Genomic DNA, 14,680 nt, shown 5'->3' with positions numbered 1-14,680 from the left:
GATCTTCTTTAATTTCTTTCTTCAGAGACTTGAAGTTCTTATCATACAGATCTTTCACTTCCTTAGTTAGAGTCACGCCAAGGTATTTTATGTTATTTGCGACTATTGAAAAGGGTGTTGTTTCCCTAATTTCTTTCTCAGCCTGTTTATAGTTTGTGTAGAGAAAGGCCATTGACTTGTTTGAGTTAATTTTATATCCAGCTACTTCATTGAAACTGTTTATCAGGTTTAGGAGTTCTCTGGTGGAATTTTTAGGGTCACTTATTTATACTATCATATCATCTGCAAAAAGTGATATTGTGACTTCTTCCTTTCCAATTTGTATCCCCTTGATCTCCTTTTGTTGTCAAATTGCTCTGGCTAGGACTTCAAGTACAATGTTGAATAGGTAGGGAGAAAGTGGGCAGCCTTGTCTAGTCCCTGATTTTAGTGGGATTGCTTCCAGCTTCTCACCATTTACTTTGATGTTGGCTATTGGTTTGTTGTAAATTACTTTTATCATGGTTAGGTATGGGCCTTGAATTCCTGATCTTTCCAAGACTTTTATCATGAATGGGTGTTGGATTTTGTCAAATGCTTTCTCCGCATCTAACAAGATGATCATGTGGTTTTGTCTTTGAGTTTGTTTATATAGTGGATTACGTTGATGGATTTCAGTATATATTAAACCATCCCTGCATTCCTGGAATGAAACCTATTTGGTCAGGATGGATAATTGTTTTGATGTGTTCTTGGATTCGGTTAGCGAGAATTTTATTTGGTTATCGAGTATTTTTGCATCGATATTCATAAGGGAAATTGGTCTGAAGTTCTCTATCTTTGTTGGGTCTTTCTGTGGTTTAGGTATCAGAGTAAATGTGGCTTTATAAATGAGTTGGGTAGAGTACCTTCTGCTTCTATTTTGTGGAATAGTTTGTGAAGAACTGGAATTAGATCTTCTTTGAAGGTCTGATAGAACTCTGCACTAAACCCATCTGGTCCTGGGATTTTTTGGTTGGGAGACTATTAATGACTGCTTCTATTTCTTTAGGGGATATAGGACTGTTTAGATCATTAACCTGATCCTGATTTAACTTTGGTACCTGGTATCTGTCTAGAAACTTGTCCATTTTATCCAGGTTGTCCAGTTTTGTTGAGTATGACCTTTTGTAGAAGGATCTGAATGTGTTTTGGATTTCTTCAGGATCTGTTGTTATCTCTCCCTTTTCATTTCTGATTGTGATAATTAGGATGCTGTCCCTGTGCCCTCTAGTTAGTCTGGCTAAGGGTTTATCTATTTTGTTGATTTTCTCAAAGAACCAGCTCCTCGTTTGGTTGATTCTTTGAATAGTTTTTCTTGTTTCCACTTAGTTGATTTCGCCTCTGAGTTTGATTATTTCCTGCCGTCTACTCCTCTTGGGTGAATTTGCTTCCTTTTGTTCTAGAGCTTTTAGGTGTGTTGTAAAGCTCCTAGTGTGTGCTCTCTCTAGTTTCTTTGTGGAGGCACTCAGAGCTATGAGTTTTCCTCTTAGAACTGCTTTCATTGTGTCCCATAAGTTTGGGTATGTTGTGGCTTCATTTTCATTAAACTCTAAAAAGTCCTTAATTTCTTTTTTTATTCCTTCCTTGACCAAAGTATCATTGAGAAGAGTGTTGTTCAGTTTCCAGGTGAACGTTGGTTTTCTATTATTTATTTTGTTATTGAAGATCAGCCTTAGTCCATGGTGATCTGACAGGATACATGGGACAATTTCAATATTTTTGTATCTGTTGAGGCATGTTTTGTGACCAATTATATGGTCAATTTTGGAGAAGGTACCATGAGGTCCTGAGAACAAGGTATATCCTTTTGTTTTAGGATAAAATGTTCTGTAGATATCTGTTAGATCCATTTGTTTCATAACTTTTGTTAGTTTCACTGTGTCCCTGTTTAGTTTCTGTTTCCATGATCTGTCCATTGGTGAAAGTGGTGTGTTGAAGTCTCCCACTATTACTGTGTGAGGTGCAATGTGTGACTTGAGCTTTACTAAAGTGTCTTTAATGAATGTGGCTGCCCTTGTATTTGGAGCATAGTTATTCACAATTGAGAGTTCCTCTTGGAAGATTTTACTTTTGATGAGTATGAAGTGCCCCTCCTTGTCTTTTTTGATGACTTTGGGTTGGAAGTCGATTTTATTAGGTATTAGAATGGGTACTCTAGCTTGTTTCTTCAGACCATTTGCTTGGAAAATTGTTTTCCAGCCTTTCATTCTGAGGTAGTGTCTGTCTTTTCCCCTGAGATGGGTTTCCTGTAAGCAGCAAAATGTTGGGTCCTGTTTGTGTAGCCAGTCTGTTAGTCTGTCTTTTTATTGGGGAGTGAGTCCATTGATATTAAGAGATATTAAGGAAAAGTAATTGTTGCTTCCTATAATTTTTGTTGTTAAAGTTGGCATTCTTTTCTTGTGGCTGTCTTCTTTTTGGTTTGTTGAAGGATTACTTTCTTGCTTTTTCTAGGCCGTGGTTTCTGTCCTTGTATTGGTTTTTTTCTGTTATTATCCTTTGAAGGGCTGGAGTCATGGAAAGATAATGTGTGAATTTGGTTTTGTTGTGGAATACTTTGGTTTCTCCATCTACAGTGATTGAAAGTTTGGCTGGGTATAGTAGCCTGGGCTGGCATTTGTGTTCTCTCAGGGTCTGTATAACATCTGTCCAGGATCTTCTGGTTTTCATAGTCTCTGGTGAAAAATCTGGTGTAATTCTGATAGGCCTGCCTTTATATGTTACTGACCTTTTTCCATTAGTGCTTTTAATAGTCTATCTTCATTTAGTGCATTTGTTGTTCTGATTATTATGTGTCGGGAGGAATTTCTTTTCTGGTCCAGTCTATTTGGAGTTCTGTAGGCTTCTTGTATGTTCATGGGCATCTCTTTCTTTAGGTTTGGGAAGTTTTCTTCTATAATTTTGTTGAAGATATTTGCTGGCCCTGTAAATTGAAAATCTTCATTCTCATCTACTCCTATTATCCGTAGGTTTGGTCTTCTCATTGTGTCCTGGATTTCCTGGATGTTTTGAGTTAGGATCTTTTTGCATTTTGCATTTTCTTTGATTGTTGTGCTGATGTTCTCTATGGAATCTCCTGCACCTGAGATTCTCTCTCCCATCTCTTGTATTCTGTTGCTGATGCTCGTATCTATGGTTCCAGGTTTTTTTCCTAGGGTTTCTCCAGCGTTGCCTCATTTTGGGTTTTCTTTATTGTGTCTACTTCCCTTTTTAGGTCTAGTATGGTTTTGTTCATTTCCATCACCTGTTTGCATGTGTTTTTTTGTTTTTCTTTAAGGACTTGCAACTCTTTAGCAGTGTTCTCCTGTATTTCTTTAAGTGAGTTATTAAAGTCCTTCTTGATGTCTTCTACCATCATCATGAGATATGCCTTTAAATCGGAGTCTAGGTTTTTGGGTGTGTTGGGACTTGCTGAGGTGGGAGTGCTGGGTTCTGATGATGGTGAGTGGTCTTGGTTTCTGTTAGTAAGATTCTTAAGTCTGCCTTTCGCCATCTGGTAATCTCTGGAGTCAGTTCTTATAGTTGTCTCTGGTTAGAGCTTGTTCCTCTCGTGATTCTGTTATTCTCTACCAGCAGACTTGGGAGACTAGCTCTCTCCTGAGTTTCAGTGGTCAGAGCACTCTCTGCAGGCAGGCTCTCTCTTTCAGGGAAGGTGCACAGACATCTGGAGTTCGGACTTGCCTCCTGCCAGAAGATGAAGGCCTGAAACAGGACCTGTCCCAGAAGCTGTTAGCTTCTGTAGTCCACACTCTCAACTGTGCAGACCAGTCTCAGAGGGATCCAGGGAACAAGATGGCTCCCTCAGGTACTCCGGCAAAGCCATCCTGGGCAGGGCAGACACCTCTCTTTTGGCAGGGAAGGTGCCCAGATGTCTGGAGCCCAAAAAGGGGTCTGCCTCAGAAGCTCTGTGGCTCCCACCTGTCCCAGAAGTTGTCAGCTTCTGTAGTCCACACTCTCACCTGCACAGACTAGTCTTGGCAGAATCTGGAAACCAAGATGTCACCCACAGATGCTCTGGCAACTCCCTCCCGGGCTGGGTCGATAGATTTTTTTTTCTTAAATATACTTTTTGAGATTGTAACATATGATTTTTCCCCTTTCCTTTCCTCTCTTCAAACCTTCCCATGTACCCTAACTCTTGCTTTCTTTCATATTCATGGCCTTCTTTAGTTGTGTGTGTGTGTGTGTTGTATGTTTCCTAAAAATATAAATACAACCTGCTCAGTCCATAGAATGTTACTCTTATGTGCATGGTTTTGGTGCTATTTTTTTCCCACTGGCTATCCAGTTGGTGTAGTGTTCCCTGAGAGAACTATTTCTCCCCACCTCAGCCTTCCTTGGCTGACTGTAGTTCTTTGCTTATGAATGAGGCTCATGAGCTTGTCCCTTCCACTACTGTGTTAGTGTTTAAAAAGACTTAAGCACATATTCTAATCCTGGGTGTACTGAGACCCAAAAAGTACAACAACTTCTCAAATAATTTACCATTTCCGTGCATATTAGTAACAAAACAAAAAGGTCACTGTTTGAAATTCAAATATTCAAGTACAGCCAGGTTGCATATATTTCCTATAGGAGGAATGTTGTCTTTTTATGTTTTGAAGAGGGAAGCAAGTTTTACCTTTGAGTTAACATGTCTGACAACAGAAGTATCTATGAAAAAGTCATGTTACTAGTTATTTTCTCCATGAGGGTCTTCAATATTGAATCCAGAGATTCCACAGAGCTATACTTCATTTATAGGTAAAGTCTCATTTTACCCCAGACTCATGACAGACCTAAAATGTAGCCTAAGTGTGCAGGATTATTTCATTAGTCTGAGCCCTGGATAGCAGGGTAATGTTTATAAAGAATATGCTGTAGTAAGGCTAGTTTTCAGTTGTCTTTCATGGGAAAGGGGTAATCTACAGGTGTTAATAATTGCTAGGGTTCCATAAAAAACAAAAGTATTCAGATGACAACGTTATATTATAATTCTTCTTAAAATATGATTTCTCCTTGGAAGCTCAAGAAAGCAAACCTAACTAAGAACTGTTGTCACAAGAATAATAAAGTACATTTGAAATGTAAATAAAGAAAATATCCAATAAAAAAGAAAAAAATTTAAAAAGACTTTTAATTAATAGTAGAAAGATTAATCAATAATTACAGCAATGATGATGGCATATAACTGTGCTTAATTAAAGGGGCTGATTAATGATCAGAATAAACTTTTCAGATTTCCCATCTTGAAAAAAAAAGAGAATAAATAAAGTAAATCAAGGGATCACTACATAGGGCATAGGCCTAATTGATTAGGCTCCTCAGAGTCAATGTGAAGCCAGCACCAGGGGGCTAACACATTCTTCTACTACTTAGGGGAGAACTCTTTAGGCTCAGAGCTGCCTCCTCCTTTGTCTCCTGTGATACAGAAAAAACTTCACACTTGACTTCAATCCCTGACAGACTTTGCTTCTGTTTAACTGTGGTTATATTTCCCTAAAGGGAAGACTTAATTGGGTTATGCCACCACCATTCAATGTGTTGTGCCTTTGAGGCAAAAGTTGTCTATTTGAGGAAATTGAAAGTATACATCTTTTATTCACTACTGAAAAAAACATTGTGGGTCCTGCCTTGAGTCACTTGGGGGATGGGATAGGGTGGGGCACACATAATGACTTTCTGGCTAGTTTCTGAGTAATGAGGTTCAGGGGTTTGGGGCCCAAACAAAGTACCTGAGAGAGGCCTTTATCTACTTAGCCTAATCTCTTTCTATTTTCTTCAATTATAACATTAACCAACACTGATCAAGTCTACACAATGATAATAGTTTGGAGACAAAGCATTTTGGTGCCTGGGAATTTTAAGTAACATTGACATGTTGTTATGGAGGTGGGACTTGAGAGAGGCTGGCCATTCTCAGGGACATACAACATAGAAGCGGCTGGCTAGTGTGCCTTACGGTGGTTTTAATTATTCTGGCAGCTGTGGAGATGGCTTTTCTTCCATGACCAATTGGGGCTTGTTCAGCTGGGGCTGACCTGCAGCATTTGAGCACAGCTCAGAAGGCCTAGTGGAACTGTGTCAGGAAGTCACTGCTGATCTCACTCGGTAATTGCAAGGCTAGTTGACGAAGCAGAATCTGAGTGGCTAGTGGCTGGCCGGTGAGGAAACCTGAGCTCCAGCTCTAACTGAGAAGAATGCCATCACTAGTAGTGACAGTTGTGCCAATCCACAACTGCTCTATCACAGCACTGCCCTGCAAAATAAACAATCCCCAATGATATGCTGCTGCTTGTTCTAGCATGTCACCTTCACTGACATCATGGTTGCCTCATTTCATCTGCCTTCACTTATCTCCCCCATTCTTCATACTGTCAGTCTAGGGAAGGCATTTGCTGTCATTGAGGGTACTCCAGGGTTTATAACATGAGTCTAAGTATTTTTTTCCATTATAATCATTACAAACATCTTAAAAAATCTCTTGCACCCACGACTACTTCAGAATTGCCACATCTGGGAGACTTGTCCCTTGGATTTTGCTGTTAAATATGTTCCAGAAGTTATGCTATAACTATATGGCAATCTATTGGCTTTCCTTTTGAGTCCTGTAGATTTTATTTCAGATCTATTTTTCTTTTCTGAGGATAGGTCTACAAGCTTTACAACACTGCCCAAAGAGTCTATGGTCCATGCACCCTGCTGTGCATATGCACACAGGCATGTTCACCCCCCACCCTCCCCCAAACATAATGTTAAGACAAATTCAATCTAGATAACCATTCAGTTCATCAGCAAAGCCTAAGGCTAGACTGTTCTTCCTCCCTTATTCTCTATATTTAAGTATGGAAGTACATGTGTGTGCAGAAACATACAGTGAAGTTCCATAGGTTACTAGTTAGAAGTACAGATTCTAGACACAAACTTCCTGGCTGCACTCTCAGTTTTGCTACATATAGGACAAATAATTTTAACCTCTCAATTTCCTTACCTATGAAATAACTAATAAGAGTTCCCAAAACTCTTTGAATGTATTGTTAAATTTGTTGATGAGTTACAAAATACATAACACAGTGATTGATACATAAACCATGACTATGAAGGCTAGCTAATTTTATTACTAATACTAGCAAGTATAATCATGTACACAGTCTTCCTTTGGTGTCCAGGGGAGAATGGCTCTGGCCTTTCTAGTTACCAATATCTGTAGATGCTCAAGTCCTTTATAAGTATATCGTACTGACATAGTGTTCTTCCATATTTCTTAAATTATCTCTAGATTACTTATAATACCTAATACAATGAAAATGTTCCAGAGTCATTTTAGAATACTGTCTAGAGGAAAAAGACAAAATACACTGTACATTGTACAGTATAGACAAGTTTTCCCCCAAAATCTCCAATCTTCAATTAGTTGGATCTGTTGGCACAAGGACAACTATGCTTTAATAATCACATTTATAAAATATAAATCATTAAATATTTTGTTATAACCACTTTATATTTTATAAAACTTTATATTAATTTAAGGTAAAGGAAGAAATACTTGAAATAGTACTCGGACTCTGCCAATTACAGGGCTCATTCCATATCCAACTTCTTCAGAGATGCTAAGTGGGGCAATGATTCAGAGAAATTATGCTTGATCAGAAGGTGGACAGTGTAATAAAAGCTGTAGCTGAGCCAGAGAGATGGGTCAGTGGGTGAGCTAGGAAGTAGAAAATGCTAGAGCAGTCATTTGTTAGGTGCAACAGCAAGGACTGCTACTAAAAAGATGTTTCACTCAGAGAAGGCCTCTTCAGTTTCCTCCAGGACAATGGGCTGCTCAGAAAGGGTTCGATTTAATTAGTTGTGTGAGTAGAAAGAGACAGTCATCCGTTTCCATGGAGGCAAACGCATCCTGGCATACTTCTCCATGGAAACAGAGATGGGAAAACAGAAAATGCTAAAGTGAATGAAGTCACTGAGCAGCTGGTGAACAAAGATCCAAGAAAAATAATTCATCAGTAGTACTATGACACTAGTGTAAGGAAGAGAAATAGCACATATGTAGCGATCATCAAACATGTGGTATGTAAAAAGATGTTTAAAATAGACTGAATTTAAGATCGAACAGAACAGATATTTTAGCATGAACATACAGAAGTTGGGAAATGCCACAGAATAAAGGTGTGGCTGCATGTACAGAAAACACAATGGCACAATGAGGAAAAGACCAGCAGTGTCCCTCAGATAACAACAAGCCAGGAGTTTCTTGGCCAAGGTGACAGAAAACATAGGGATCAAGCAAGGAATTTATTTATTTATGTATTTATTTTATTTTTTTGTTTTTTTATTTTTATTTTTTTATTTTTTATTTTGCAAGGAATTTATATTAGCTCTATACTTGTTACATGTTATGTTTTTTAGTTTTTAAGAATTTTCTTTTGGGTATATTAAGTTATATAAAAGTTTCAAGTTTTACAATGATACATTTAGTTAATTTTTATGAATGAACTAACATAACCACACATTTTGTTTTCTTTTTGAATATTTTATTTTTCATTAAAATAATGAAGAAGTCATTTTACAGGGTTCTTTTTTTTTTTTCTTGAGGTACTGTGATTCAAGTTTTTTCCACTTCAGGGAATTTTGCCTCAGTCTGTCTTTCAATTCAATTTAATTTAACTCAATTCAATTTTAGTCTTGGCCCTTAAGGTTGTCATAGACTACTGGGAAGAAAAGATAATTAAATAACAGTTATAATATTTATCCATTTCTTCAACAAATATTTCTCACATGCCTACTATGTGTCATGTACTGTGCTAGATATGGTAACAAATTAAATATTCAGTCTACTCTTACAGAAGTCACTAGATTATGTGGAAGAGAAAGACATTACAAGAGTCATTTATATACTCTCTATGATGGAAGCCTATGGAGTGCCAGGAGAGGATGTAATGTGAAGATTGAAGTGAGACTGGATTGTCGGAGCAGTTCTCTTTGAAGAAGTAGCTTTATGGCACAGAGCATGAAGGTGATTGAGAGTTAGGCAGACAGACAATAGCAGGTAAAAGCCTTGAGATGGAAAAGGGCTTGGCAGACTTGCGAAATGGAGAGAAAGCAAGTTTTCCTAAGAAACAACTTGTGCAAGGAGAGGCTGGAGGGGCAAAGAGGTACAAGCAGCCTTCTAAACGTTGTTTCAAGCATGATGACAAGAAATGAAAGCGTTTATAAGCCAGGAGAGACTGTAAGCATACAGACATTTTTTTTTTCAACTCAAGCAGAGCTGAAACAGTCAGGGCAAATTCAAAAAGGGCAAAACTACAGTATGATTATTATAAAGCCAAGCTGGGTATAGGGACATGATAAATATTTACATGTGTCAAATCCTGGACTTGACTCTCAAAAAGAGAAAAGAATGAGCAAAAGGAGGGGTCAGCCTGTAGGAGGCAGACGATCAGGATCAGCATCATCATCAGGACAAGGGAGTTTGAGGTCAGCCTGGGCTAAATGAAATGCTGTCTCTAACCAACACTGGCAAAGTACTAAAGTGACTGCTGGGCTAATAACAACGTACTGCTCTTTAACTTTGATGGAGGTTACGTCTTAGTTTGCTTGTCTGGACTGTGTACTCTGGTTTTCAATGAGACATCGCACTATCCTGGAAAAGGCTGTTTCTTCAGCCTCTCATCCTAGTGTATGATTCTGTCCTTAATTTTAGTCTACCTCCTTCATAAATTATTCTTTGCACTCACTCTCTCTGAAAATTAGACTTTCACTGCAAAGACGGTGTCTGCCTTCTAAGCACCAAGCAGACCATGCCAATGCTGAGTTCTGCAGAGCCACGCTCTGGCAGCAGCTCTGCTCGACTGTGTGAAGCACAGATTTCTATCTACCCCGAGTACCTTCGTACTTTCATGATGAGTAAGATTTTATGTCTGACTTACTCAATTTACAGCTGTGGCAGTTTAGCTGTGCATCTATAGTTGTGAGGGCAAGCTGAGAGATATAGCAATATGTACAGGTAGATAAAAGGACAGAGATGGTGTTTCTAACTACGAGCAACAACAGCACATTTAAATGTTATTGGGGAAAATTTCTAATAGAAGAACAAAAAAAAAAGGTTGAAGATATCATCAGAAGTTTAACAAAGTGTAGTAAATTCCCTGGGAAGAAGAGATGGTCAGAATACAGAACTTGGCAAGAAGAACTGGCCTTTGAAAAGAAGCTGAATATTTTCCATTTTGTCAGGAAAAAAAGAAGAGGATAGGTACAAATATAGGGAGATTTGTAGATATCATTCTACAAGATGAGGGAGTTCCTACTTAATGCCTCCTTTTCTCTAGGGATCACAAGGTATGATCTGAGAAAAGAAGGAGGAGGAGCAGCAGAGAGCTGAGGTTTCAGCAGACAAGAAGGTACCAAGCATTCACAACAGAGGACTGTAGTATGACAGGCAGTTGAGTGTAGAGCAATTTCTGAAGCAGGGATCATAAATAGTCATAGTATATATACATTTTCAAGCTATGACTGGCTGCTCTGGAGTTGTCAAGGGTATATAAATTAGGTCCATCCAGATTTGGAAGTATGATAGCTAGGTAAAACAGGATGTGAGCAAAAATGTGAATTTTTCCAGGAGAAAGTTTTAATAGTAGACTAAGTAGTCAAGCTGACTAGGGAGACAGACAAACAGAAACTGATGGTTAAAAACTAGGGAAGATAATAGGTTGGAAGGCTCGGGGAGGCTTTTCATCAGTAAGTGATCTGGAAGTGTTTTAGTTCAGTGACAGAACATTCAGACGAGTGATGTGAAGGCCCCAGACATCAAGTTCCAAGGAGGAACTATGGATACAGGCAACTTGAGGTGAAGTGAGAATAATGTGTCTGAAAGAGGGAGAGGAATGTTTGTAGTGCATACAAAATTTGAGACCATTTATTTCATCCTTAAAGAAGTAAGACTTTGTTTAGTAGTAGAGAACAAAGCAAAATGGTGGTGATGGGGAGCCGGGTAATAGAGGGTATAGAGAAAAGTCCCAACGAACAGAAACACCCTTGAGGTGTGCAAGAGGTTAGAGTTCACAGGTGGGAAATGTGGGGGTGTAAACTGAAACTATTCTAAAGAAACAAGAATGAAGGTTCAAGTATTCTCAAATTTACTGCCCAAGTAATCAATCATGCCCTCATCAAACAGTAACATCTATTAACATTACAAATAATGTTTATTTTCATTCAATTTGTTCTCTTTTGAGACTTGTGATTATGTGGGTTGGGGTTTTCGACAATTCTTGAAGTTTTTTAGCCATTTTGGATTTAATTCTGTACAATATTCATTTTGTTCTCGCTAGAACAAAATGTTCTCCCTAGAAACTTAAATACTTTGACTATATTGTATAGTAAATTTACCAAGTAATTTTTGCTTCATCCTAATCCGTGTTGTGAACCTTCAGGATTTAATTTCTTTCTTGTCCAAGCACTGGAATAAAATATAACTACTATATTTTTAAATGTTTAAGTGTATTATAAATTTAAATGATCAATAAACTCCCTAAGAACAGAGTTGTTTTTATTAGTTTGCATTTCTTTGTTATTTGTATATGTAACCACGTACATGCAGAAGCCAGAAGTCAGCACTGGGTCCCATCTTCAATTGCTCTCTACCTTTTTCCTTAAAAAAAAATTACATTTATATATTCATTTGATATTTGAATGTGTGTGTGTGGTATAATACCCATGCAGCAGTCAGAGAACTTGCAGGAGTTTTGTGTGTGTGTGTGTGTGTGTGTGTGTGTGTGGTATAATATCCATGCGGCAGTCAGAAAACTTGCAGGTGTTGTTTTTCTCCTTCCACCAGATAGGTCTCAGGAATCCAACTCAAGTCCTCAGGTTGGCAGCAAGTACCTTCACTTGCTAAGCTATGTCACAGGCACTGAACCTTGAGTTCATCAATTCAGCCAGGCTGACCAGTCATGAGTTGTAAAGATCCTCCTGTCTGCCTCACATCAGAATTGGCATTACAGATATACCACACTGGCTTCTCAGCTCAGGTCCTCATGCTTGTGCGGCAGACAACTTTACCAAATAAACCATTTCTCCAGTCAGACACAGCATCTAAGTTTACAGGGGACTGCTTACCAACAATGAGTCTCTGAAGGGCACCTTTATCTCCATTAACTGCAGCGGCATGAACCTGAGATGCTAATGAGGACCCCGTAGAGAGTACATCCTCGGATATGTTCATAGTTTTCTCCACAATCCTAGTGACCTGAAACAGAAATTGAGTACAGTGAGTACAAGCAGAAATACTTCTCAAACCTGTCTTGTGAGTGCCAAATATGATTTATTATAGATATTTAAATAGGACTTAAAAACTCACTCCTACTTCTACAACTGCTGACATGGCAAATTGGATGGCTTCTGTACAACTTGCTTAACTATAGATTAGAAAATTGGGCTCTTTAGAGATCTTTCTCAAGGAATGAGAAAAGATGACATTTCCATTAGGCATAGAGTTTAAAAGTCACATTGACTTCTAAGATTAATACATTCGAAGGTCATATGATTCCATACAATACTTGTTGAGGTTAGCCAGCGTCCTGCTTTAAGTTACTCCATATTGAGTAAAATGGAGGGTTTTCGGCCTGTGCCTGGTCCTGAGACACTCCACTTTATTAGCTGCTTTTGAACTCTGTTTTGAGGGTAGATGATGACTGTGCTCTTGGATGGAAGTAAAACACTAACTCCTGCCCAGCTACCACTGAAGCACAGACTGATCAATGACTTACTCCTGAGAACAGAGAGGGCGGCATCCTATACACTTTTCAAGGTATACTGAGACCATGGGAGGATATGAGCATATTAAAATCATACCAAGGAAGCCACTTACTGGACATGTCAGACCAAGGGTGGGTTGTAACTTCCTAACCATGGGGTGGAAGACACCCAGCAACGCAGGGGCAATGACCCCCCACCAGACTATCTTCTGAGTTCTAGTGGATGTGTGCACTAAGGACTGGCAAGCACAGTTCTTAGCTTTCCTTGAGGGTCAGCTGGGTCCCTGGGTGTTTGACTTGGCCTACTTGACTGCTATCTGCCCATCCACCTATGAGCCTGTCTGGACCCAAATCCACTATTCCTCTTCTAATCTGGTTCTGTCCTCTTGTTTCTGCAGCCAACTACATCTTTGCCCTCTACCCTGACTCTCTTGTGGTCTGATTTGAACAGCCAACGGCTTGCTCTAAAACTGTTTTAGGGTTGTTACTTATCAAGACAGAATATGCTTGAATTTTTGATCAGCCCACTCCTGAGCTTGCACTGTCATAGCTTCTTTACATTGTATTCATTCTATAAACCACATATCTGCATATTTACTGTGTGCCATTTTGATATGAGAGTTAATAATAGTAATTGAGATCAGAATAAAAAAAAAAACAAACTACATATGCCCTGGCCAGATTACCAAAGTAGGTGGGATTAGCTAGCAAAAGGCTACCATTGGAACCATTATACTTTGTGATTTTATTGTCATTTACTAAAATCTGACATTGTAGAAAGCCTTAAACATGCTTGCATATGTTTCTGACGTAGTTCTTTCGAAACTGACAAGGATTATTGAATTGTTCTAATTTAGAAAATAGTAAATTATAGTAAAGGTTAGCTTTTCATTTAATTTGCTGACAATGTTAGTAAACATCTGGCAAAAAAAAAAAAAAACAAAAAACCAGAAGTGTTGGGAGCCACTTCTGTTTTGTCTGAGCATGTCTGACATGGTAGAACGAAGAGTGTCATGTAGGATTGTAGCAAAATCACTTGAGAGACTACAAAACAATGAGTGAAGTGAAAGTAGACTACATTTGAGTTCCTGGCTCAGTTGTGTTAATGATCACAGAGTGTCTTTAGATCTTAGTAAATATGAAAAATTAAAACGGTTAACTGTTTATTTAACAAGTAGAGTGCCAACTATTCTAGGTACTGTTCTGAATTCTAAAACATCATTGTGGATCCAACGTGAACAGAGTTTTAGGCCTGCTAGACCACAAAAAAACCTTACTTGCTACTTTGAAAAATGTTAAAATAGTTATTTCTATTTCTTTAATAATTATATTGCTTAACCACAATTCTAGCAGTCAGCACAGTAATAGGTATTCAGCTGGTGCTAAGTGAAAGCTATGAAATGTCATGGGTGAGTCTCAAGTCCAAAGGGTAAATCAGACCAAAGTTTAGCTTCAGGGAATAATGAGTTCTGTTCTTTTCTTCCTTCCTTTCTTTTCTTTCTTTTCTCTCCCTTTATTTTTTGAAAGATAGGGTCTTGAAATTCAAAGACTAGGTTGCCTGGGAATTTATTATGTAGCCCACACTGGCCTTAAACTCCTGATCCTTCCATCTCAACCTCTCAAGTGCTGGGAGGACAAGCATATACCACCATAACCAATCCTACTGTTTATCAATTTCTTATTTTAATGAAACTTGGGTTTGGTCAGAGAACATGATGAATGTTACATTGATAAGGCCACTGCCTTAGGAAATAGTGGGTTTAAGTATTGGCTCCACTACACTTTAATTTTGTCTCCCTGGGAAAGCCATTCCTCTAGGTGCTGTTGCTAGTTCTTCATCATTTTCTTCTTCTTCTTCTTCTTCTTCTTCTTCTTCTTCTTCTTCTTCTTCTTCTTCTTTCTCCTCCTCCTCCTCTTCCTCCTCCTCCTTC

The 14,680-nt window shown here is 38.5% G+C and overlaps 1 protein-coding gene across 11 annotated transcripts in view; it reads right to left on the bottom strand.

Annotated features, from left to right (window-relative positions):
- The window catches only part of Invs (inversin), a 152,250-nt gene that overhangs the window by 136,490 nt on the left and 1,080 nt on the right, over positions 1-14,680 (bottom strand). For all 11 annotated transcript variants that reach the window (XM_006537626.4, XM_006537634.3, XM_006537635.3 and 8 more), the window contains exon 2: positions 12,112-12,241. In XM_006537626.4, coding sequence (XP_006537689.1) covers positions 12,112-12,217 — 106 coding nt within the window. In that variant the 5' untranslated portion in view covers positions 12,218-12,241. The remainder of the gene's footprint in view (positions 1-12,111; positions 12,242-14,680) is intronic.

Source organism: Mus musculus, chromosome 4, assembly GCF_000001635.26.
Source record: "Mus musculus strain C57BL/6J chromosome 4, GRCm38.p6 C57BL/6J".
NCBI lineage: Eukaryota > Metazoa > Chordata > Mammalia > Rodentia > Muridae > Mus > Mus musculus.
This window is presented reverse-complemented; position numbering and strand designations above follow the sequence as displayed.